At 38.7% G+C, this 27,014-nt stretch overlaps 1 protein-coding gene across 1 annotated transcript in view; it reads left to right on the top strand.

The window, feature by feature from the left end:
* Window positions 1–27,014, top strand: part of TENM1 (teneurin transmembrane protein 1) — a 590,326-nt gene that overhangs the window by 419,210 nt on the left and 144,102 nt on the right. Inside the window, exons 14-16 of the mRNA XM_004685779.2 lie at window positions 1,274–1,297; window positions 3,066–3,212; window positions 14,094–14,310. Coding sequence (XP_004685836.1) covers window positions 1,274–1,297; window positions 3,066–3,212; window positions 14,094–14,310 — 388 coding nt within the window. The remainder of the gene's footprint in view (window positions 1–1,273; window positions 1,298–3,065; window positions 3,213–14,093; window positions 14,311–27,014) is intronic.

Here is a 27,014-nt window from a genome sequence, read left to right as displayed (position 1 = left end):
GAATGGAGCTACTTTAACAAGGCCCATTCAAAATCATTTGGGGCTTTCTTTAATGTATATGAGGAGGACACTTACGACCTACCATCAATAGTACATCTGTCTTGAATTGCTTATTGTGTGATATCAAGAGTTTATACCAAAGTATCTATCCTATCTCTTTGCTTGTCACTAATTTTTTAAGATGCTACCTGTGAAACAGTCTGTGGGTATGAGAAATCCCATGTAATAATGAATCTGCCTGTGGTCTTCATGCTAAAAAAAGACACGGGCCATGATGCAGGTTTGATTTATAAAGAATTTTTCTGAAATTCTTTAGAAATTCTGAGAAATAGAAATAAGAAATAATAATGTATGTTTTTTGACACATACTTTATTTTTCTTAAAAAAAATAGAAGTAATAAGTAATAAATAAAAATAAATGTATGTCCTTGACACATGCTTGTACCTGCCACGACAGTGTGTTGCATAGAGAGAGGACCAGGTACAAGCCCATTGTTCACCCAAAGAAAGTGGGTCCCAGGGTTTGCCCATGCATTTCATGAGCACACAGAAAATTCATGCGAAACAAAAGCAAGCATGGACCTCTGGATTCCCAATTCATTGTTTGTGGGGGGTTTTCCCCACCAGACTATACAACAGCTTTCATTTTTAGGTGAAAGTATTTTGTTATAATGGTTGGAACCTGCCAAAGAAATGTATAATATATATAACATATAATCTTAATAAACTGTATTGCTGCTTTACTAAAGGTACAGTAAGTCTTGTTCTGTGACTGTGGAAATATTTAAGATTCATTAAAAAGTTTGTGAGGGGTGAGATTCAGATGCAGCTTAAGTAATTACATTCTTGCACTACAGTAAGTTTATTGCCTTCACATAAGAGGATTTAAATATTGTGATGATTACCAAAGGTGGTTACTCCAGAACTCCCTTCTAAAGATATTACTAATAAGAAGTTCAAACAAGTTCTCTTTCATGAAAGTTATTACTGAAACATAAAAATGCAGTTCTTATACCTTTAATGAAATATGACACGTTTTTTGGAAGCCTAATAGAGTTTCTTGCAGGAAAACCATTAATATCTTTCACACAGAAAATATTATTCACAAACTACACAGGCCAGTGTACCAACTTTCGAGCTGCAGGCATTTCAGTTGTTCACAGTTTGCCATTCTCCTCCCAGCAACAGATGGTAAACCATTAGTACATGTTGTAGGGCTTTGGTCTCCCAGAAATTCATTTAATCACTCTTTTTCCTCCCCCCTCCCTTTCAGCTCACTACTTAGATGCTGTCCGAGGTAAGATCTTTTTACTTTATAGCAAAAAAATGCTTTAAACAGAAAATATGCATGTGGAGAGGAAGGGTCAGTGGGCATTTTTCTCTCCTTTTGGCAGTGTTAAGTGGGATATTGTCAGGTTCACGGTGCCATACACTACAAAGTAATTTGTTTTCCCAACATCGTCATTTTTTGTCACAGTGTAAAATGAAATAAGCAGGTTTAAAAACTTTTTTCCTTGTCTTTATGTTGTGTGTGTGTGTATGTGTGTAAACAGACATGTAATTATGAAAGGGCTTGGTTTAAGCAGACAGATGAACTTTTTCTTTAACATAACAACATAGCTCAACATAACAACATAGCTCTAAGTCTTATACCCTGCACTTACAAGGGCAGAATTATTTTCCTGTAAGTGTCCTACCCCTCACTCCCCCCAGAGATCTATCTTTAATAGAGACAGAAAGGGATTTTCTGTTGAATTTCCTGATGTCTTTCATTACCTATCATAATTTCTCTTTATCTATTCTCTATCGTTGAGAATGGAGCTAGTTAAATTCCTTTCTTAAACCTATTTGTATTCAACCTATATCACTTCTTGAGAAATTATATACATATAATTTACATGTGTATAAAATGTATATTTTATATACACACATATATACATATATAGTTAATCTGTTCATTTTCTTACAGCCATCTGTCATCTTAAAGTTTTTTCTTCTCTGGAAAACCATTTGGACAGAGCCCTGGGTTACTTGTACAGATTTCAAAACAACCATTCGTTTGCTCTTTATACTTGTGAAATTTCTTTCAAAGACAAAAAAAAAAAAAGTATTGATTGGACAATCTCCAGTAAAATCCAGATTTGGTCATGTATTGCTACTGGGAAAATTTCCAGAAGCTATATGTCACTATTGCTGTCTCTGTTCATCTGCTCACATCCACAGGTGCCCTTTGGAATAGCCTAATTCTGAACTAATGGTAGAAAGAATAGGGCATCCCTGAGAAATTAAAAGCCTAAATAGAAGCCATTGTCAGTGTTGTCAGCTTAAGTGTAACAATTTCCTTGACTCTCCCATTATTTTTTAGAATTCTGAAAGTTTAAATTTGGCATGCATTAATTACATAAACATTTGTTGAACACTTACTACGGGCATATGTTGTGCTAGTTTCTGAGAGAGAGATCAGATAAGTCATATATTCAGTCCTTAGTTCTCAAATCAATAAACTTAAAGAGAAAATCTAAGTAGATGTATAGTAACTACAGTACATTTCTAAGGCACAGTATGGGCAAGTATTTAATGGTATGGCCTGGAGTCTAAACAACACACTAAGTCCTGAAGGAATATATCATAAGGAAAAATATCAGCACAGGCCAGAAATAGAGGAAGCTTCTCTTCATAGAACCCACTGTCATTTCCCAATTTATTGGCTGTAAGTAGATGTAACATCATTCATCCACTTTGATTGAGATGAGCCGATACAGTTTTCAAAAAGGAACAAAACATTTCTTGTCCTCATCAGAGTTTTCATCCTAAGTGAGCCAGAGGTTGGGAATTGGGGTGAGCATTAATAATGCTTTATTGACTCTCCGAGCAAAAGCACTGTAGAGTAAGGGATAACAAGTTCCCTGGGAGGGTTTTGTAAGGAAGCAAGCTCCAATTCCATTTATTCAGCACTTCATCTGAATGGAGCTAAGATGATTACATGCTTCCCCATAGCAGACACATCGGTGTTGACCTATCCCATTCTGAAGTCTCCATGATTGTTATCTCTGCTGTATTTTCAGATGGCTGCCCAGGGCTCTGCTTTGGAAATGGGCGATGTACCCTGGATCAAAATGGTTGGCACTGTGTGTGTCAGGTGGGTTGGAGTGGAACCGGCTGTAATGTTGTCATGGAAATGCTTTGTGGAGATAACTTGGACAATGATGGAGGTGAGTCATATATAAAACATTCATATAAAAAAAAAAAGGAATAACCCAGCCTCTAGTGCAGCAGTGAGCAATCTGGCCAGGAGTGAAATCTGGCCGGTATAACCAATACTGAGTTATATATGTACATATTTTTTTTTAATTTCAATTTATTAAATATTCACTAAAATCAGACAGTCCACCAAACTCCTTGTATATATCATATCTCATTTAATTCTCACGGCAACCCAGTGAGGTATAGGCATTATTATTTTCCCTATTTATAGACGGGGAAACTGATGCTTGGGGTGGGAGTGGTGAGTGATTTTTCCAAGGTCACACCGCTAGAAAGTAGCAGAATCAAGTTTCTCCTTCAGGCCTAGCAGATTCCAGAGTCTATTTTCTTAACTACCATGACCATGCTGCCTCCCATATCTTTGTCATTTATAATGTCAAATTAAACGAATATACCACTATCCAATTCGTCCAGTGCTAAAAATGTAGCTTGCACTGTCCACATTGTGAAATTGTTTTCTCTGTTCTTAGTTATTTAGAGCTCCCTCTTGTGTCACTACCTTGTAGTAATACTTTACCTCTTTCAAAGGACATATATCAAGACAATTTACAATAGTTTTTTTATATGTAATTCAAGAGCTACACATGATGTCTTAAAAAGCCATATGTGGCTACCAGGCCTCAGGATAGCCACTTCTGTTTTATTCAAGCAAATAAAAGCATGCGATATATTATATGATCAGGCCTCACAATAGACAAATTGACTGTGAATGAGCTTGGGGAAAAAAACTCACTTTCCTCTTTCCTTCTACTCTAGAAATATGAAATTAACAACAAAGACTTTCTAATTGTTATATATTAGCTTAAAATGAAATAGATTATTAAATTTGAGTCCTTAGTCTACTATGGCTACTTAGACAGTTATATACCTTGTCATTTGAATCCAACCTGGGAGCTTATCAATAAGGTATGAATCACAATTTAAGAAGCAAATTGGGCTCAAGAAATACCCCCCTTTACTCTTTCAGGCTAGCAGTTTATCTTTAAAAGATAGATAACCTTATAAATTTTAAGAAGCAACTTCTTGACTAACAGCATAGGACTTTGAAGTTAAAATTTTTTAGGTTCAGATGTTAGCTCTGCTTTGTTTAATTTGGGACAAGTTTCTTGGTGTCTCTGTGTTTCAATTTCTTTATCTCAAAAAGGGGACTGGTAATGCTACCTAGTAGAGCTGTTAACATGTATTAAATGACATAATCCATGTGAAATACCCACCACCACACAGACACATACATACCACATAGAATAACAGATCATTTTCGGAATAAAATGTTTAGCACCTAATTAAAAATTTTGCTTGGGTAGCCAGAATGTGATTTTCTATTAGATGATAGATTGTTCAGCTATATGTTTGAATTGTATGGCCCTCCGAGACTTATCTTCACCTTCCTTTACTTTCTTTTCATGTTATCCCCTCATCTCCATGTTCGTTAATCTCTGTCCATCCATTAAATCCTAGCTCAAACCACATCTCCCATGAAAACCTTAACACCTACCACCCAGTCTCCCAGTGTCTATCATATGCACCATACAATCAAGCATATCATTATATTCTGTCTACATGGTTTCTTTGTTACATGTTGAACATGACCCAGAATCCATAGCTCACTTGTATTTAGGCTTCACTTTTTACAAAGCGTTGTTCTTTATGTGAATTATTTCATTTAATCTCTATGAGATAAGAACTCCTATTAATGCCACTTTACAAACTAAGGAACCAAGGCACAGAGAAGTTAAGTTATTCAAGGTCAGATAGCACTGCCATTCGGAGAGCCAAGGTGTAAGCCTAGGTGCACTGACTCATTCCAAAAAGATTTGAGCAAGTAATACAGATTTCTCAGTTGATGTATTGATTCAAAGGTTATGTTCAGGAAAGACATTTACAACCTATGCAGTGATTTCGAACTCAATTAAGGTTGAGTCAAAATAAGTTTCCTGCCTTAATAAAATACAGCTTGTCAAGAAATAATTGACTAATTATCTAGCATTTTTTATGGCCTGAAGGTCACCTCAAGGCAGTCAAAAATGTTTAATGAATGGATCAATTAAATATTAATGGATTGTCAATTCTCAATACCTGTAGTATATGTAGATCCAAAAGGCATAGCAGACTTTGTGGAATATGTGTTGAACTCTGAGGAGTCCTTTAAAACTGTGCCTGTGTAAATCTCAATCAAAAACCCTGATATGAACTCAGTGTATGTTTTAGATTATCTCTTTGAGGAGTAGGGGGAAGGTTCCATCAGAGTTCCCATTACCCATTTTTTCCTTTAGTAGGATTAAGATGACATTGATGATAAATATAACTCAGTTCTACCTTGAGATGGAAAATGAATTCAGTAATGTCTGAAAGCCACATGACTAAGATTTAGGACAGCAGTTCTATTTTTATACTGTTAAAATGTTTTTCCTAAGAATACATTGGGTACCTTTGATTTGGTGGTCTCAGCACTCCAACTATGCCAAATGATTGAATTCAAATAGATTAATATGACTGTTGATTAATATTTTCATATTTGTTAGTGCTATGTGTGTATGTGAGTGTGTGTGTATTTTAATTAAGACAGAATGTGCCCATTGAACCGTCTGGGGGGAAATGGTCCTAATTTTTATAATGTAATTATTTTCTTTTAAGATTTATTTATTTATGCATACAGAACTGGGGTACAGGCCAGAGGTGCAGGGGCAGCGAGAGGCTTCACCAGAGACAGAGTGGGGAGCAGAACAGGCAGATCAATGAAGGACACTGCTGAGGGGAGCAGTGGGCGGGTCAGGAGAGGTCTGCCACGCCATGTGGTCTCCTCCGGGGCAGGCGGAAATCGAACTCATGCGGAAGTGGCTTTAGCTTCTCAGTGCTGTGCTTTAACCCACTGTGCCACCAGGAAGAGCCTATAATGTAATTCTTAAGAAATCCTTTTGATCAAAAAATATCATGTTTAAGCAGTTGCTTCAACTAGCTGCTACCTGATTATTCCATATTATATCTGATACTTAAAGCATGGCCAGATTTTTTTTGGCATGCTAATCAATTTCAAATACTCATTAGGATTACTTGTACTTCCCACAGCTTTGACATTAGTTATACTCTGCTTCAATGCTTTGTGGCTCTTAGTCACTAATTAGACTAAGCATTGAATATATGGGTGACACAGCTAGTCGAGGAACTACCTAAGAGAGCAAATAACCTTTGGGTATTTTTCTTAGCATGCAAAAAAAAAAAATGAAAGCATTCTTGTGCATTGTATATATAAGAATGAATTATGATAGCCATAAGCCTATCAAATGTCTCAACCGCGTTTATCACTTTAGTCAACAAGTACCTACCATATGTACAACCCTCTGTTTGGGGGCAGAGATTTAATTTAACATCCTGGTAATCACATTCTCATTTGTCTTGATTTGGGGTCTGGAAAATATGTTGCCATATATAACATACACATATGAATTGACATCACAAAAAGAGGGTAGACATTATATGAACTGTATTCAAGCAAAGAATAACCTAAAGCAAAGGATAGTGAGGAAGTTAGAACCATCATACATCAAAGAATATTTTAGAGCTAGGATAATCAAAACAAAGTGGTGCTGATGTAAGAATAGGCAGATCAATACAACTGAATAAAAGCTCTGGAACATACTCCAGGGCAAATAAAAATTTAGTATATTATAAAATCACCATCAAAAAATCAGTGGGGGGAAAGAAGCATTATGAAATAAATGATGCTGAGACAACTATTAAGAAAAAAAGCTTAGGTTTTCAATCTATATCATATTCCAAAAGAATAAGCTAAATAAAAGCACTCCAGACTTTAATGAGCTAAAGGTGAAAGAAAATTCAAATGCAATTAGGAGAAAATGCAGGTGACAGAGGTTAAGGTAGGAAAAGTCTTCTTAAACTTGAAAACAACTACAATAGGCAAAATAATAAATTGGACTTTATAAAATTTTCAAACTTCTTCAAATAGTTTGACTTAATTTAAGGACCATCCACCATCTAACTGCCTGGAGGTGGTTGCCACCAACCACATGTCACCATTTAAGTTTACTACATTAAAAATTCAGTTTCTTAGTTACACTCAGTGTCTTAGTACACTATCACATGAGACATATGGTGACCACCATATTGAACAATAACTATCTAGGGCATGCTCATCATTGCAGAAATTTCTATTGGGTAGTGCTGATGCCAGTTAAGTTGAAAGTTTGCCTTTCAGCTAAACATTTCATATTGTGTACCCAGTTTTCCATTCATTCATTCCCACTTTATGTCAAGCGTTGTGCTTAGCACTGGAGACAAAATAGAAAACAGAACAAGTTTCTTCCTTCATGAAGTTTATGGCCTATTAAGGAAGATAGCTATTAACAAGAAGTGACAGAAATAATTGGATTTACCACTGTAAAGAATGCTATAAAATATTATAGTACTGTAAACATGTATAACCAAGACTAGATGGTATGGAGGCCTCACATGAGTCAGTCAGACAGAGCAGCTTGTACAAATGGCCAGAGATAGAAAAGTACTAGGCTTTTTCTAGGAAATGAAAGTGAAAGTAAATGACAAATCATTGTTGCTGGAATATAATGAGAAAGGGAACCATTGGTGGTAGAATATAAAGCTCATCACAGGCCAGATCATACAGAACAATGTTTATTTTACAAGATTTTCAACTATCAAATTAAGATTACATTTTAATTATTCTAGTTATAGAGGAAGGAAAGTAGTTCTGATGCTATGGAAAGATTGTCAACAAGGTTAAAAAGATGTAGAACAAACATATTTAATCAAAATGGCCTTTCTCCCCAATCTGTTAAGTACTTGTCACATGTTTGTCCAAGCTTCTCTTATACAAACTCTTCCAGTGGTCTATATTCATATTCATTGGTAAAATCAATAAGTTAATTGCCTAAAACAGAATGGTCTTCCAGGAATCATTCTTCATAACAAGTCACCATTCGTTAAGAACAATAGCTACTTGCAAGTCTGTTTTATGATGTAGTGTTTCTAGATCTAGAAGTCAGCACCATGGGTGAATTATGAACACCTATAAACTCATGGATCAATAAGCCTCATGTTTTGAATGTCACCACCATGATGCAGTGTTTAAGAAATAGGAAAATGAAATAGAAGGAGCAGTGACTTGATAATATTTGCTTTGCTTAAGGGCCAGTCACTGGGACAGAAGACCTAGAATCAGAAAGAATATTCCTAGTTTTCTCTTCCACTTTCCCAAGCAACCCATTTATTAAAGGATCATTGAGTTATGAGAGTCTAATCTGCCAAATGAATCCAGGAAGTAGAAGTGAAGCTGAAAAATTTAAACTTTATAACTCAATTAACCACCCTATGACTGGATCTGTCACATTATCTACCAACTAAAGCTAATCATACTTGACATATGCCTACTTTGCAGTGTTGAAAGTGAGTGAGATAATGCTTGAAATACAGGAATTTAAAAGAGGTAGTAAAGGGGAGATAGCAATGAAAGTTTTACTTATAACATATATTTTGATGCATTAGTTGAATGTAGATTTACAAATATCATAGAGATCAGACTTTTAGGACAACCATTTATGCATTCAATAAATGCTTACTGAATGCTTATGTTGAGCTACACATTGATTGTTCTTGTCATTGAAGAAGTAGCACTAAATATATGGCCAAATCCTTGCTTCCATGGAGCTTACATTCTAGTTGTGAGAGGCAGACAATAAACTAAGAATACTTTTAAATACATGGCCGAAGATGGTGTGCAGGAGAAAAATAATTAAGCAGGAAAAATGGGTAGGGCATGTGGCTGGGGAGAATTTTAAGTAAGGTGATTAGAGGAAGTCTCGCTGGGGTAGCATATGAGTAACAACTTGAAGGAGCTGAGAGGTGAGCTTTGTTGATCTTGGGAAGAACATTCCAGACATAGGAATACCGGGAAGGGTGTTTGTGGGATAATAGGAAGTAAGGTTAGAGAGATAAGCGAGAGAGAACCAGACGGGGAGAAAGGCAATCATTGTGAAGGAGGGAGAACATGAACATTAGTGGCATATAAACAATTTGCTTTCCTGACCCAGAAAAAGTAAATTGTATGAGGTTATAGCAACAACAATGATTTGAGGAGGTCAAATCCTGAGTGCACTTGAATCTCTCCCACTTTCTTTTTACTAATACAGCAAACTCCTGGGGTGAAAGTCAGCCTAAACAAAAGGAAAAAATGAGCTATAGACTAATTTCCAGAGGAACTACAGTCATTTAACCTTGAACACATATAACAACAACTAAGCTAACAGGAGTACCTAGTAGGGGGCCTGCTTTAGTAAAGATTTATAAGTGATTTATAATTAGTCCATTGTTTATGTTTTTCTAAAATGCCTGGGAAGATTTTGTTGAACTGAGTCACTGGAGTGATCAGCCTTCAATTTTCTATTAATTTGCTTAGTAGACCCTCTGTTCTAAAGATGCTAAAAAGGTTAAGCTTCAGTCCAACCCCTGTCCAATTATAAATTTGTAAAAATGAATGAATAAACATTTATGGTAGCATTAGTATCTATTTGCAGCTACATAGGCTCCTACCTATCTGACATCCTAACCAAGCAGAGTTCACAGAAACGAGCACATCCCTACAAACTGAACATGCTACACAGAAGTTCATTGCCCTTTGGCCAGCAATAATGCACCTTAGTAAAAGGCAGTCAGAGCGTTTTAAGCTGTCAGCGCAGACCATTGGCATCTACCCTCAGGTGCTATCCCCTATATATACAGTCTAAGCAATCTAGAATTTCATTAATGTCAATAGCTAACTTCACGATGCTAGCTACATACCAAACACTGTGCCAAGTTCTTTGTGATTATTACAGCACAACTCTGGAACAACAACTCTGTAGTGCCCATAGTATTATTAGCACCCCCATCTAGTAGATAAGAAAACTGAGAATGGAAGAGTTGAACTGATTTTTCCAGAATTATATAAATTGTAAGTGGCAAAGTCAAGATTGGAATCAAAGTATCATGGTTCTTTGACCTAAACCACTTTCGTGTATTCTAAACACCTACATATAGCCAAGCACTTGGAAGTCTTACAACTTACATCAGTGTAGTAAATCCTCATTTAACATCCTCCATAGGTTCTTGGAAACTGAGATTTTAAGTGAAACAACACATAATGAAATCAATCTAACCACAGGCTAGTTGATACAAACAAGAGTTAACTCCCTCTGGTATATTTCTGGTTACAGAAACATCACTAAAATAGATCCCAAACACTTCTGATATTAAATAATAATTTGCATTCATCCATTCATGTATTCACTTTGCAATCCATTTATTCAAGTTCAGGGCTTTGGGTAACCTGTGGCTAAGAACAGTGTAAGACAGGACCCAACTGTGGGCAGGACGTCCTTCTGTCACAGGGCGCATACACGCACACAGGTGCTTGCTCTTGTGCATTCGCTCACTCACTCGCTCGCTCTCTCTTCTCTCAGACTAGGACAGTTGAGACACGAAATGAACCTCATATAAACATTTCTGGGATGTGCAAGCAAACCAGAGTGCCCAAGGAAAACCCATGAAATGTGGGGAGAAGTGCACAGACAGTGACCCCCAACCAGGGATTGATTTTTTTCATCAATATTATAAGAAAACGACATTGAACAGAACACCATAGATCAAGGACTGCTGTACGATAATGCTTCTTAGAAGATAATGTTCAACATGTGATTTGTAGTCAGAACACTGGCAATTCATGACTTCCACATAGCTTCCAACTGTTTAACCACATTTACCTTCCCCTCCTTTTTAAAACAGAGGGACAACTATCTACCTACAGGGTGCTTGTAAGGATGAGATGAAATAATATATGTGGAAATACCGAGAACCACACCCAGCAAATATTAACCAATCTACGCGTTTCCATATTCCTTTCAATACCATACCACGAACTACCTGTCCACTTTCCATTATCAACGTGGTCATATGGATGCTTTCTGTAAAGAAGGACATGTATTTGTAAATTTATTTCAGGAGTTCAGGAGGATATATTGTTTTCCGCTTTGTCATTCATATTTCCCTGTTCAAGTCTCCTTTCAACCCAGGGCATGCATCTAACAGGTCAAAGTTTAATAGTGAATAACTTGGTCATGTACAGAAGAAACCCATCTCCTTGATATTCATCAGTACCCACTGGCATGGTTCCTAACTCTCTGGCAAAGGTAGTCAATGCCATAATTAGTCATTCAGGACAATTTAACCACCTTATTTGTTGCTAGCTTACTCCTTTAAAGAGAACAGGCCCTCAAAGTAAAATTAGTTAACATTGGTGTATCCGAATCTGACGCCCAGAGCCCAGCTGTCAGGAGGGTGCCACAGCTGCCAATTCAGAACAATAAAAGAACCATTAGTAGTCACGCCCCCGCCTCCAAAGGAAAGAAACCCACACATGCTGTGGGACTGTCATTTGCACTTCTTTGTAACAGTCTAAACATACTGTATGGGGTGTCACCCCAACGTGTTAATTGGCAAGTAGATCTTTGCCCATGAACTGGGCTTACCTATGAATTCTAATTTGGTGGCTGCATGCCATTATTGGTCCGCTTGCCTGTGGCCTTTCTAGATTCAACAGAAGTCTTGCTGTTCTCTCAGAAAGCAGAGGTCTTAGAGGGTTAGCCCTGTATAATAGGCAATTATTAAGTTTGAAACATTAGCTTGGCATCTGTATAGCACATAAGTAGATGGCAAATGCAAGTTTCTATTTTAACTGGCTCTGTGTTTAGTCTTGGAATCCAGTTTTGAAAATCATTTTGGCATTATTATTTAACAATCTCTTTCTTTCTGAAAATAAGGTAGAATTGTGTGGTTGACAAGTTGAAACCTGTGAATGAATTCCCAGTCTGATTATCACTAAGGCATTTGTCACCAACTGAAAGGTAAAGGTGACTGCCCATTTGAAAAGCAGTTTTTCCTTGTCCAGTATATTATGTACAAACCCCAAACATCACAGAACTCTTCTAATCAGCCTGATACTTCTGCCAGCTTTTCAGTGCACCCAGATGTTTAATTAACAGAGTAAAGAAATAATGTGCTAATAGGAGGCTGAGAACAATGTACTGGAGAGAGGGGTGATAGTGGCATCGAAAATCTATAGAAAATCTGTTAACATCATTTGCTGAATGTAGAGAGCAAAAAGAACCTTCTGGTTGAAATGAATCCACACTGAAAAGTTGGGCATCAGTATAAAAAAAGTAATATGTAGAAATATGTAGAAATCGGAGGGGGGAACTCTATACTGAATAAACAGGGAAGGTAAGAAAGAAGCAAACTGCATTTTAAATCAAAGTGGTGTGTATGGTACAGGGAATAGGAAAGGACCTCATGTGAGGAAAAATATTTGCCAGGTGCCCTAGAGCTATACAGCTCCAAACATGGACTCTCTGGGTGTTCCCGGCTTTTGTTGCTCCCAGCTGCCATCCACCTCCCCTCAACTCCACAGGAGCAGTCCCATGAGGGCAGGGAGCGGGCATGAGAGCTGCATGAAACCAGCACCAGAAACTTTCATCAGCAGCCTTAAGGAGATGGGGGAATCCATCTGTGAACCTGCTTATTCCACAGAAAGCCAAGATGATTAGCATCTTTATATTTACCCTAGTTAAACATCTAGATTAGAGCCACTTGTCTGCTTTAAGGACCTTGTGAGGACTTCAGTTTTGTTTTTTTTTTCATCTTGGGTGTGGAATGAAGTGTCCATATGCTCAGTTAATCACTCCAACCCCTGTTTGTGTGGAAGCCTCTTACGACACACTTCAGTCTTAGTATAAGAGTCAGCTGTTTATACACCTTTTTCTCCCTCTAAATTCTTAGCTTCTCAAAACAGGAAAAGGGTCTTTTATCTCTCTACTTCCCCAAGCGCCTAAAACAGTAGTTTGCATCTATCAGATTCTCAGTGGTTTCCCTTCTTTCATAACCCCTGTGGCCTACATTATTCCACTACCAAAGAATGAATACTTTCTACCCTTTTCTCTTAATGCAAACATGGATTCAAGAGTCTAGAATAAATAAATGGTGAAGGTCTAGAAAATGAAGAGAATGGCACATCATGTTAATCTACCTGAGGTTTATTAGTACTAGGTATACCCAATAACTGCTGTCCAGAAAAAGTAAGCTCCAGTTGCACCTACAGATTTCTAGAAAAATGTCTCTGAAACCTTAGTGTGCCTCAGAATTACCCAGGTGAAGTATGGTTGATTCTGGGCTCTAAGACATGCTAGTTCTGTAGGGGGGCTCAGGTATATACTTGAATGCTCCCCACATAATTCACTACATATTGGAAAATCACTGTCCTTCTCCAGACACCTTGTCACCATGCGACTGTCCAGCCTCTGTGTTGTGAATTTTTACTAGATGACAATATTGGGAGAATTTTTGCAAAAACAAATGGATTCACATTGCCAAGTCTTGGTTAATTGTGTGCTTATAGATGTACATGGTATAAGAAATTTAAGAGAATTATAAGAAATGGGTGCTTTCTGGGAGGAATGATCTTGCTGAGGATGAAGAAAACTTCTGAAGAGTGATACCAAACAAAAGACTGTCTCCAAATACCAAACAATGCAGTGCATCCCCTAAGTGCTTGGCACTCAGGAAAGAGCTACTTATGTGTAAAATAGATCACATTTCACTGATGTGCGGGGAAACCCTGAGTGATCGTTCATGAGAAATGTGAATTTAACAGATTCTAAATTCAAACATGGACAGTGATCTTTGGCTATCTTCTAGATTTTTCTGCATGTGGGCATATTTTAAACTATGGTGTTTTTCTTGAAACTAAGTTCCAAAATCATCTCTTTCAGATGGTCTGACTGACTGTGTGGACCCTGACTGCTGTCAGCAAAGCAACTGCTATGTAAGTCCTCTGTGTCAGGGGTCCCCAGACCCCCTAGACCTCATTCAGCAAAGCCAACCCCTCTTCTCTCAGCACACTTCAAGACTCTTCTATGATCGAATCAAATTCCTCATTGGCAAAGACAGTACTCATGTCATTCCTCCAGAGATCTCATTTGACAGCAGGTATCTATGTGTTTGTTTTATTCCTTTAAGAATAGTGGCTGTTTTTATGTAACTGAAAGGGAGATGTCTTCTAAAGATCAGGTTACTTCCCAATCAAGCATGTGTGTACACGTGTGTGTGTGTGTGTATACACTGTATGTGTGTGATGTATATTATTTGGAGTAAAGTGTGGGTGGGGCTTTTAATGACAAGAAGATGAGAGTAAAGTTTTCAAATTTATTGTTTAGCTTCTGAACTGATCCCTTGAGAATTCCTGAATTTCAAAAGCTGGAGTTATCTTTCACTAGGTAAACTGTTTCCATATGAAAGAGTTGAATGAATTTGATGCCCTAATGTGAAATGCAAGACTTGTTAAAATCTGTTTTCTAGGAAAGTTCAAATGCATGAAGCGTCACTAAAGACCAGAGAGCAAAATCCTATTAGGTGAAAATTTTTTTCTAATTAACTGATTAATTTGAAGCATAACATGACTTTGCTCATTATTATTTTCTGCTTCATCTTCAACAATGATTTGTTTTACTGATTCGCACTAACAAAGAAGTAAGTCTCTGAAGTCAACACTTCTGGTCTCTTAAAAATGTCCTCTTTGTTCATTCTGCAAGGTGATATTTCAGCCTTGCAAACAGGAATTTAGAAAGCAAAACATGGACAGGATTGTCCAGGAGCTCCTGTCTACATATCACCCACTCTGTTGCATGCTACTGGGTTTTATCATTCCTCAGTCCCCCCCCCGCCAAAAAAAGCCCATTCAAAACTGGTATCAGTAACAACATAAGAAATTACAACTCAATCTTGACTTAAACACGTTAGAAAGGGAAGGGGAAAATGTTCAATGAAAATGTAAAATAATCAGCCTCATTCCCACAGGAAGGAAGTATACTAAAAGTGTTATTGAAATGTAAAACTTTCCCCTTATTTTTATTATTGTGCAGTTCTGGCCTTTCAGGTCTCTGACAGAACCCAAAACCCAAATGCCAGTGCATCACAATAAAGGCCCTTTCTGCCAGTTTGCCGTCCCCCCCCCCAGAGGTTCATTCAGTCATCCCCACTTTGAAATGTTTCTCCCAGCATCATAACAACTCTGGGGGGACTTTCAGATGGCCTACAAAATAATTATTTAGATAGCTGAGACTTCTATATTATACACTAGAGAAGCAAACGAACAAAGAGCAACCATCACCCCCATTTTCCTACTTAAGATAAAGGTAAGTGCTCAGCTTGGTAGCAATCTCTACGTGTGGGGGCTGTCTGTCCAAAAAAATAAATAAGTAAGTAAAGGGAGAAAGTCAGAGCCTGGGAGAGATAGGAGGCAAGTAGTGGTGACCCAGAGCAGAGCTTTTGAGCAATAAACTTAGAAAAGTAAGGACAGACTTCAGGCCCTGCATTTCAGCTTCATGCTTCAGCAGCGCTCGCCAGCCACTTGCAGAGTGAGCAAACCTATTACTTGTGCCGTTTAATTCCCTTCTCCTCCTTCTGTTTTGATTGAGTTTTCCCAGTTCTTTTGTAAAATTCTCCAAGTTATCTTTTGGCTCTGCGCGTCACATTTGAATTCAGAACGATGGGTCTCCTTCATTCAGTGGTCTCAGCTATTACAGCCATATCTGGTCTGTCACAAAAGGTGCAGACCGTTTCCGAGTATATAGTTGAGCATGAGGGATCTGTGTTTCCTCTAAAAAAATCAACACATGCTGTGTTACTCAGGGTACATCAGGGGAAAATACATCCAACTCTGATCACGTATGTAAATAATAATAGTCATTAGTTCTTCCTTGTTCGTGGCACCTTTTCGTTTACAAAGTGCTATCCCGTGAAGTAGGTATTTGTATTGGTGCATTTATATATGAGGAAACTGAGATTCAGAGAGCTGAAATAACCCACCCAGCAGTACACAACCAGGAAGTTTGTGTAGCAACTCTTGTGATCCTTGCATTACACGACAACTGCCCCATTTCAGCTTGTCCTTAAATAAGTCTAGTGACTGGGCTTTCCTGGATAAGTAATATTTGAGTCAACTTAGAAACATTGTAAGGTCTAAATAACCAAGTCAACTTAATATAATTCAATGATACCATTTGCAAGCTTCCAACTAATGCTCATTAACTCCTTTTTGTAGAAGCACACAACTGAATGACAGATGAAATGAGACTTTGCTACATGTACATTTTTATTGAGCACTTATTATGTCTCAGGTTTCATACTAAGCTTTTACCTGTACTACCTTACTGAATCTTTACAAAAGCTATATCTCTGGTGCCACTACTATCCCTGCTTTTAAAGTGAAGAAACAAGAACTGAGATATGCAGTAAGTCATGCATCTAAGTCACAACCGAAGAGTTTCAGAGCCAGGATTGAACCCAACCAGACTAGTACTGTGAGCCTGACCTCTAAAGCACTAAGTGCCACTTGCGTCACTTAGAAAGTTGAGCTAGCTCACCCTGAAAAGCCTTACCATTCTAATAGCATCCCTGACTGTGGCATTGCTCTCCTCAGACATACCAAAGACACTCGTGTGCCATAATGATGTGAACCAATTTCCTTTTTAGCTTTTGTGGCATCATTGAGCAATAGCTCATTAGGTAGATGAAGAAAGCATTGTAAGGGGCTCACCTGCTTATGGGCAAAATGAGACTTACACAGATGACTTGCTGCTGAGTGTTGCCACCACAGGGAGTCTTCAGAGCTGAGCAAGGTGACATAAAAGTGACTATGTCAAGGACACATGGAGGTTAAATATCTGCTCATCCTGGTGCATCCAAGGGAGACTGGCCTTTCTTGTTGGGTGTTTGCTGCTCTGGTACGAAAACATATGGGATGTGGCCCTCCAGTCCCCAGATGGTGGAATGTCACCAAGGTCATGCTGACCATCAGTAATGGAGTCCCTGCCAAGCCCAATCCATTACCATTTTTTCCTAAATACATTTTACCCGGTAGTTGAGTTTCTTTCTTTTTTTCCCATCTACTCCAACCATGACTACAAAGAAAATCACATATTCTGTGTGCCCTGTATGACTTATTACTTTTTAATAATGTAAATAGGTGAACAGAAGCATTATTGATCTTCAGTGTCTAAGCATTTAATCACTATTAATAATGTAAAAGGTTTTTATAAATATGTAAAAATAAGAGTACATTAAACTAAACGACAGCAGTCATTTGCAAAGCCAGACGTTTCACCCGCCATCACTAATGGAGACGTGCGTTTAAAAAAACAAAACCCTACCAGAGTTGGTGCAACCGCTAACAGGAAGGTCTGGCCAAGCTCATTTGTCTGTTTTGTAGCCGTGAGAGGCTGATTCCCACATCAATCCATGTCAGATATTTATATCAGAAGTCGCTTAATATCAGCCCGCAGATGTTTTTTGTTTGGTCCAAAAATTAGAAATTAGGACATCTAGTGTAGAAATCCAAATATCTCCCTTCTCTAGAAAATTCTCGACATATAGCATCTCTGGGCTCATGGGCCTGGCATATACAGTCTGGAGAGGGCCCACGCCCTTCATAGTGCGATTTGGCATGCTTCTCTGGCTTATCATTCACTATTTTTCTTACCATTTGGCTCAGTTTCCTCACTTTCGGAGTCCTGCTTAGCCCTGCTGGCATTTGAGCTTGTAACCTCTGGACTAAACAGAGGTTTAGTATTGCATTCCTTCTGCTTTCCCTGAGAGTCCATAAATCCTGCCTGATCACTTCATTTTTTATGTTAGTTTAGAGGGGAAAACTGAACATAAATGAGAAATCCCATTAATGGAACATTATCCTCACCCTTCCTTCAGTGAGTGCCTGAGTGTACCTTGTGGCCAAGTAGCTGCGCATTCTGCTTCACCTAAGGCTACAGGATCCCCCGTAGCAGTGGATCTTAACCTCATGCATTTCATGTCCACCAGTCATGACATCAGATAATCTAGGGCCAACAATAGAAACAGAAAGTCCACTTTCTATGAAAAGGCTTTGTGTGTTGAAAGGCCTTTGACTATTAATAAGTGTTAAGAACCACTTAAAAGCCTAAAACTTTGCAGCAATGCTGCTGAGCGCAACCGTTGCTACCCCTTGTGCACAGTCCTGCTATTCTTTGTTGAGATGTTTCAAAGTGGAAACCAAACGTAGCCCGATACTGAACATATCACAGTACTGTTAATAGCCTATAAAATGAGGAAGTGAAACAAGCTGATCAGTTTCTTCTAGCTCTTTCTCTGAAGTTTGCTCTATTTCAATGTCTTGTTCCATACTGGTGCTGATTTGTTCTCATTACTAAATCTTAAGTTCTGTGAGGACAAGCATGAAGTCTGATTTGTTCTCTCCTTGTTTCATCTATTGCTACTGTGAAACATAATGGATTAAAACAACCTTTTATTATTATATTTCATGTTTGGTTGGGTCAGAAATTCAGACAGGGTATGGCCAGGACGTTTTGTGTCCGTGTTGGGCTGTCAGCTGGGATAACTCAAATAGCTGGGATTGAAACAGCTACACAGCAGCCGGTAATCTCTCTACCTCCTGCCTCTCTACCTGGGCTTCCTGTTGGCATGGCAGCCAGCCTGTGTTTTATCAGAGTTCTTAAAAGGTGACTCAGGGCTCCACTAGCGTGTGTTCCAGGAAGCAGGGAGTAGAAGATGCCAGTCTGTTATTGCCTGGGTTCCAGAAACTGTTAACAGTGCCACATGTGCTATATGACATGAAAGCAACACACAAGCTTGTTCACATAAACAAGAAGGAACATAAATCCTACCTCGTGATGAGAGAAATAGCAAAGGATTTGTGGACATCTTTAATCTACTATACTCCTGTATCCCCAAATCCTGTACCAGGTAACACAGTACCTGGTAGAAAGTAGGCAAAACATGAGTCAGTGGGTAAGTGGCTGAGTTGTAGAGATACTGAAGTAGTCTTCTCTTATTTGCTAATGAAAAACTCATCTTGGTTGCCTAGAACACGCAGACAATATTAGGACCTGAAATAAGTTAATTCCCAAATGTAGAACCAGCCTAAAGGTAAGATTACTGTTCTCCAAATAGCACAGGAACAAATTCATAAAAGAGGAAATGATTATATAACGATAGCAAAGTAATTACTTTTTTTTTAACTTAAGAGACAATCCACCACTGTCAGAGCCTGCCCATAATTGACATCATTTATAACGTTGTGTAAGCATCAATAGTTCTCTCTGCCTTCAAAGGGCGAGATAATCAAAATTTAGAACCAAGAAGAAATTAGAAACTAAGGAGCAGCATCAAGAAGTTGGTAGGAAGACTGACTGCTGTCAACTGGCTCCCTTTGGTATGTGTCATTCCGCCTCATGAGAAAACCGAAGATAAGTGCCCTAAAACAAATAGAGGTACTGAAATGCCGTGAGCATGGAAATCTTGGCAAACTTATTACTTACACAAACCCCCCTCCTCCTTTACTGCACCCATCTCAATAATAAAATCTTGGTTCGTGCTCCTGATTATTCATGATACCTGGTAACAGTCATAATTACTTATACTGTTTAATAAAACATGCTCTCCTGTATTGGGAATTTAGACCATTTGAAATCCTGTGAATGGGAAAAGAAGTTATTGAATGAAGGCTGAGGTTATGCAAAGGGTTGCAGGAAGACAGCCATCGTTGCAAAGGCTGCTGGCCTCATATGGAGACCAGAACTGAGGAATAATCATACTTGACTGATACTGATTACTGTTTTTAAAAATACGGAAATATTGATATTTCCAGAGAAGATGGGGACTTTACATTGTTCTAGGAGAGATATCAAAGTCCTCTGCCATCCCCAATGTAATATACTATCCCGATGTCAACTTGTTTGAAGTGATGAGGATATGTATACACTGAACAGCTATTTCTCGAGTAGCCACTCTGTGCCAGGACTTATGCAGATGGAGGTAAACAGAAGAAACACAGTCCTCATATTCACACAATTCCCCTTACATTCTAATGTGGAGGCTCTCAAAACATCAAGGAAATGGATGAATAATTCAATTAATTACAAATTGCATACGTGTTGAGGATCCTGGAGCATTGGGTTTCCGAGGGACCTTGGGCTTCATGGGCTTAGTCTCAAATTCAGTTGCTTTTATATGGCAGACAGGTAACCAAAATGGCTAGAAGACAAGAGGTACTGTAACCAATAAACAAAGTCACAGTCATATAACAATTATAGAAGTGAGACTGACCTTGAAGGTTTCAGCAGTAATTCAGAAATGGGACTAATTGACTCAGGTGAACATGAGCGCTGCTGAAATTGACACACACAGGAGACACAAGAAAAACACAAAGCTGATTTAGACAGTGAACAGCTAAACTATTTGCAAGAAGTTTTATCCTTTGACATTTGGGGCTATAAATAATTTTTTCTTCAATTTAAAATGTTTGCATTACACAGATGAATTAAGGGAAGAAATAATCAATCTTAAAAAAAAATTCCCATTCCCATTAACCACACTTTGGCATCATTTATAATGATAGATCCTACAATTTCTTTCTAGATAATCCATACTGGAGAAGATTAATTATTTCACTTTTGAGATTTATGAACATTTTGTTTACTCGGCTCATTTACTCATTCAGTGATGGGCACTGACCTAGGCTCGGAGCTAGGGCAGACAAAGTGCCTTCCCCATAAAATCTAGTGAGAAAGACTGACAAATAAGAAAGAAGTAACTTCCAGGTAGGCCTAAGCACTGTCTAGTGAAATAAAGAAGGGTGTGCTACAGAAAGTGACCATTTTAGACAGAATAGTCTAGAAACACCTCTCTGAGGAAGTGACAGTGGAGCAGAAACCTCATAGCACTCATCTAAATATTACAGTGTCTTAGCCTGAATATTTCCTGCCATCAGGAGAATTTTCATACAAACCAGAACCTGGAAGTACCTTTTAGGAGCCCAGTGAATCAAGATTCTGCACCATACATGAAATGGAGAGGTAAAACAAACTTTCTCAAGAAATGACTATATACTAGTTACCTTAATAGGCTTTATTCATAGACAGCATACCTGTCCTTCAAAAATCCACTGAGACCATTTGAATAGCTCAGACAAATCAAAGCTTCCGAAAAGAAATTGACAATAGCCCTAAACTGTTCAGTCATAAACATTTCATTAGAAATAATAGATTGTCATCAATGACTACATATAGAAACATATAGAAACTGCTTACTGATTTGGAATAATGAAAAAGAGGAGGAAAGCGTATGGCTTAGAATATTTATGAAGAAATACAATGTTATTTCAGCATTTGAGCACTCATACAATTAGCATTCACAGTTTCACCTATGGAAAGGTAACCCTCAGAAGGTCTATCACATAATCATTTATAAATTTGCTGCGGGACAAATTGAAGTCATATACTTCATGTTTAACTTTTCCATGTCGAGGATCTCCAAGTGTATTTGCTCATGGAAAAAAATTTTTTTAATCTAGAAACACGAGAAATATTATACCAGGTAGACAATGAGGGTTGATAAATAGGTAATGCAATAATTGCTGAATAAATTAAATAAGCTGAGGACTGGAAGAAGCTCTTCCTAAGGCATCTGCACACAAATTTATCTTCTCTTCACCTTTCTTTGTAAAGGGAGGTATGGTATGTGATCTGGCCATGTCTGGAAAAGGAATCCCAGTGCAGCTTGGCTCAGCCATGGTTCCTGGTGATACTGTCTGCCGCTGTTGTTTTTCCTGAGCAACATCCTTTGCTGAGCAACATCCTTTGCTTGTCACCTCTGCATTTGTCCTAAATGGGAAAACTGTTGCTACTTGCAAATAAAGCACTTTGATCTCGTTTATGTGAAAGGTGTTACGTGTGTGAAGATGGGATCTCCTGATTTTCAGACAACTATTTTGTCTGATGCTAAAGTTCAGGAAACACATGTTCAAGACACGTTACAAAAAGTACAAAGTGCTAAAGGTTCCAAGATTTATAGTGCTGACTAGCTCCTGAAATCAGCAGTCAACAGCTAAAGATACCAAAAAGAAAGGATGTGTGAGTTTCACTTCTTTACCATGTTCTCAGGCAAAGAAGAATAAAAAGAAATCAGAACACAACCCTTCAAAAAGCTGTCTGGTTTATTATTTATGGTATTCTGAAACCCAGATGTTCTGAGACACTGATTAATTGCGATTAGTATACCAGTAGCTAGGTACAGCATAGGTGCACAAGGTACTTTTCTAATATGTTCTCTCCCCAATTAGGATTAAAATTGGAAAGAATCAAATCCTTATTACCCACTTCACAGCCATACTACTTCCTTGCTGTTCGCAGCAATTCTAGCTGCTTCTAACATCTAGATTTGAAGAGTAAATGCAAGTTTGGGGAGGAAGAACTAATGGCATGTTGTACCATGTTGTCCTTTTCACTTCACACCCCATTTGTAAGCAGTGCTCAGCAGTTGCTAAATGTCTGTAGGTCATGATGTTCCAGAGATGGCACCATCCTAGTAGGCAAGCACTTTAAAATCCAGGTCAAGAGCCCTCCCTGGTGGCACAGTAGGTTAAAGCGCAGGACTCTGAAGCTAGCCACAGCTGCCTCAAAATTAGTTCGAGCCCCAGCCAGAGAGGTGACCAACATGGCGGGGCAGACCTCTCCTGACCCACCCACTGCTCCCCATGGCAGTGTGTTTCAGTACATCTGCCTAGTCCGCTCCACTCTCTGTCTCTGGTGAATCCTCACACTCCCCGCACCTCTCACTTGTACCCTAATTCTGTATGCATAAATAAATAGATCTTTAAAAAAAAAATCCAGGTCAAATGCCCCCAGTACTCCATCACTTGCAAGGTGTATTTACTTTTTTAAAAAGATTTCTTTATTTATGCATACAAAAACTGGGGCACTGGTCAGAAGTGTGAGGTGGGGTTCTGGGATTCACCAGAGACAGAGTGGGGAACACAACAGGCAGATTGACTGAAATACAATGCAGAGGGGAGCAGCGGGCGAGAAGGGAGAGGTCTGTGTGCCCTGTGGGTCAGCTCCCTGGCAGGGGGCTGGGCATGGAACTGGTGCTGCAGTGGCTGTGGATGGTGTCATAGCGCTGCTCTTTAACCCCAGTGCCACCAGACAGGTGTATTTTCTTGAGCAGTTTTCTTCAAAAATCTCTCTGTATCTATTTCCTCATTTGAAAAATAGGGCTAATAGTTGCACCTTCTCTGGGTTATATAAATATTAAGTGAAATAAGATCAGGAAAGTGCCTGGCATGATACCTGACTCCTAATAAGTGCTTACTAAATATTTTACTTATGCAAATATTGTAATAAGTGCTTACTAAATATTTTACTTATGCAAATATATGCATGTGTAAATATATTTACTCATATATGCATATCATAAAAATCAGAATATATATAATAGAATATAATTCAAAAGGTCTGATTTCAAAAGGCAATCATTTTACTGGGTGATTTTATTGGTTATGGCCTCTTTGAGAGGTGTTTGGAGATAGGAAAGGGAAGAACTATTATTCTCACTTTGCCTGAGGAATAGATGAGGCTGGGAGAACTTCTATTTCTTAGGAAAGTCACAACGGCTGTCCCCAGCAAGCCAGAGCTGGAGCACAGGAGTAGATACTGCTAAGCCACACTTTTTCCTCCGAGGAGGGAGTCGGAATCCATGGTCTGACTCCTGCCAACAAGACAGACTTACCTTCTATTTAATGACCATCCATTATCTGAAAGGTGGATTCGCAGTGAAGGGACAGAGACTGTTAATGAGCTTCATAAAACTCCACAAGGCTGATTACAAAGATAAACCACTTGAGTAATGTGTAGAACAGAGGGGAAAACAAACGAAAACTTGCAAGAGTTGCAAGGGCTTATAGGACAAATATTTCAGGATTCAAATTCTGGACAAAAATAATCATGTGTCTAAATGAAGCAAACTGGCACTTACGCAGCCCTGAAAATGTGACTGTGTCGTCAGTTTTCTTATTGCTTCAAAACACTTGATCTTTTTCCCATTACTTTGGAGATCTCAGGCATCCAAAGCAAGCTTACTTTTGACAAGCAATTACCAGGGCAGATGGGAAAATAGCCACCCTACCTCAGGGTGAGTGCCCCCATTTTGTTTTACTTGAAACATCACTAGCCATGAGGAAAATAATTCTGCTTAAAAAGCTATCTGCATTTTCAATAGCACCACATTTCCCAGAGTTCTAGAATATGATGGCTAATGCTCCTAGTTTGGGTAGGGTATTATTTATTTGGACTAGTGACCAATGAGTAGGATTAAATCAGCCTGCTATATTTAAGTAAAAACTAATGAGATTTTTTGGGTTTGCAAATGAACATTCGCTACATTTGCATTTTCAGAACATGAAAACAGGTTTATGCTATAACATTAAATGTTTTCATGGTGCTGTACCAACTTAGATAACATATATCAAAAAAACCCAGCACATATTATTTAAAACCCCTCAGATATCTGAATATTAGAACCCTCAAATGTACTTAAATTTATAAAGTACCTAATTGGAGTTATATGGTAATATATAAAGGAATAATGAAGTTAGTGTTCATAAATTAAGCATTTGAAGGAGGTCTATTCATTCATTCTTCCCGTTCACACAAGCTGCTATTTAATTCCCTGAAGTAGTCAATTATCAAACAAAACTCTCATCATAAGAAAGTTGTAATGCTCGATCGAGAATGCTGGTTTCTGTTAAGTGACGAGTAAGGCATCTGTCACAGAGGAATCTCAAAGCAGTCCTGAAACCCTTGAAGGAGTTCTGTGAGGGAAGGTTGCAAGTATCTTACTACTTCGTATAAAAAATATTTGAGTTGAAATCCTGTGAAGCTTTCTTGAGTACATGCTGGGTTCAGCAGGCCCTGAGAAGGATGCAGAGAGGAAAATCACATAGCCCTTATCCTGGAGTGACTGTCTCTCAATAGGAAAGACAAACAGATCTATAACTTGCAGCCAAGTGCAATAACACGGATCTGAGCACTGTATAATGAGAATAATCGGGATGGGAAGAAACTGACACTTAGGACAAATAAATCAGGTTAAAATCTTTCCATTTTATATTCTCTGAATCTGAAGAGACCCCATAGTTCATCTTATAGTCTAAGCAGCACTGTGTCATGACAGTTTCAGCCTGACTCCACAAACTATAGCCGCGGCAAGCAAGCCATTTTGCAGAGGTTTATATGGAAAAGCTTCAAGCATCATAATTTCTAATGGTCAGATTGTGAACCAGTTGGTGACAGCTGCCTGTAGGTGGTTACTCATCTGCCTTCCTCCTCATATACCTTCACTGGATGAGTATGCACTGATCTTACTTCCCCTGAAGCATTGGTTCTTGAAAGTTCATTCTTTAGAAGCATCACCATCATATTAGGAACGTGTTAGAAATGCACATTCTCAGGCCCCACCCCAGACCTGATTCCTAATTCTGGGGGTGGGGCCCAGTAATCTGTTCTCACAAGCCCTCTAGATAATTCCAGTGATTCAACTTTGAGAACCACTGGTCTAGATGAGAAAAAAATATCAGAAAGGACGAATATCACCACCCCAGATTACACCCTAAAGAGAAAATGCTTTATTCATCACAGGATGGCAACAGATCAGAGGGAGTCACTAATCCTTTGTCCCAGAGGTACTTGCATTCCAACAGGGTCCGCAGAAGCAGCCCAGAGGACATAATGTACAATCATGGAATTGTGTAGGTTATCATAGCCTCACGTGCCACATACAGCAGGTTCCTATCCCGAGGAGACTTGAGCCATAGTGGAAAATTCATGCAGGATTCCAACGCTAGTGAGTCAAGGATTCCTATGGCCTCATCCTACCCAGTCCTTCTCAGTACTGTCTGGTCACCAGAGCTATCAGCTCTGGAGAAAGGATCTCATCTGCTCCTATGGAGAAATAACCTGCCCACCTGCTGCCAGACCCCCTACTGGCCAGGCCCTTGATTTTGAATGTTACCCATCAGAGGCTGTTTAGGCTCATGTTAGCAACAAAAGCAAATAGCAATGACTTCCCTTGCCCTGTGCCTCATTTTCCTTAGGAAGGATTTTAATCAGAAATACAATGCAGTAAATTACATCTTCTTTCAGCAATTTCGTTCCAGCCTTGTTTTTCAAACCAACTTTTGTGGTTGAGGTTAATGTTTTTGCCTGAGGTGTTGAATGAATATTGGAAATTTGACACAGAAGACAAAAGACAACAAATAAGGGAAGAGGAGAAAGGAACCAAAAGTTTCTTGAAAGCTAGGGATAATTTGACTATGCCAAGAAAATGGCAAATACAGAATGAATTAGATCTTTTGCATGAGGACTGTCTAACAAGCAGCTTGTTAGTTAAATGAGGCTCTCAGTAAAGCGTATTCTGCCTGGCATTTCCCAAGATGCCCTGTTCTTTAGTCCAAACTACAAACAGCTAGAAGATTCAGCATTTAGTTAAAGGGAGAAGCAATTCCTTTGGGGTCGCTGCTCTAGCATAGTGACAGCAGGTAGGCAGCTTGGAAGCAGCCAGTATTCTCCAGGGTCCAAGAAAAGAGACACTTGTGAAGGGTGATCTTCCCCATGGATGTTTTTAAAGTCACATCGGACATGCCCATGTCAGTTCAAGTTCTCTTGCTCTCATCTGCAGCAACAGGGAGAGGTTCTTGCTTTTAAAGTTTCAAGGAAGCATAGCATCCCACCTCTGTGAATCAAAGGAACCCCCCAGGCAAAAATGGAAAAACCTGTTAAGATCTGCCATTGAGAGTACATCAGCAAACA

The sequence above is a fragment of the Condylura cristata genome, unplaced genomic scaffold, assembly GCF_000260355.1.
Source record: "Condylura cristata isolate star-nosed mole 26May11 unplaced genomic scaffold, ConCri1.0 scaffold00019, whole genome shotgun sequence".
Taxonomy (NCBI): domain Eukaryota; kingdom Metazoa; phylum Chordata; class Mammalia; order Eulipotyphla; family Talpidae; genus Condylura; species Condylura cristata.
Note: the sequence above shows the minus strand (reverse complement) of the source record. Positions and strands in the feature narration are given on the sequence as shown.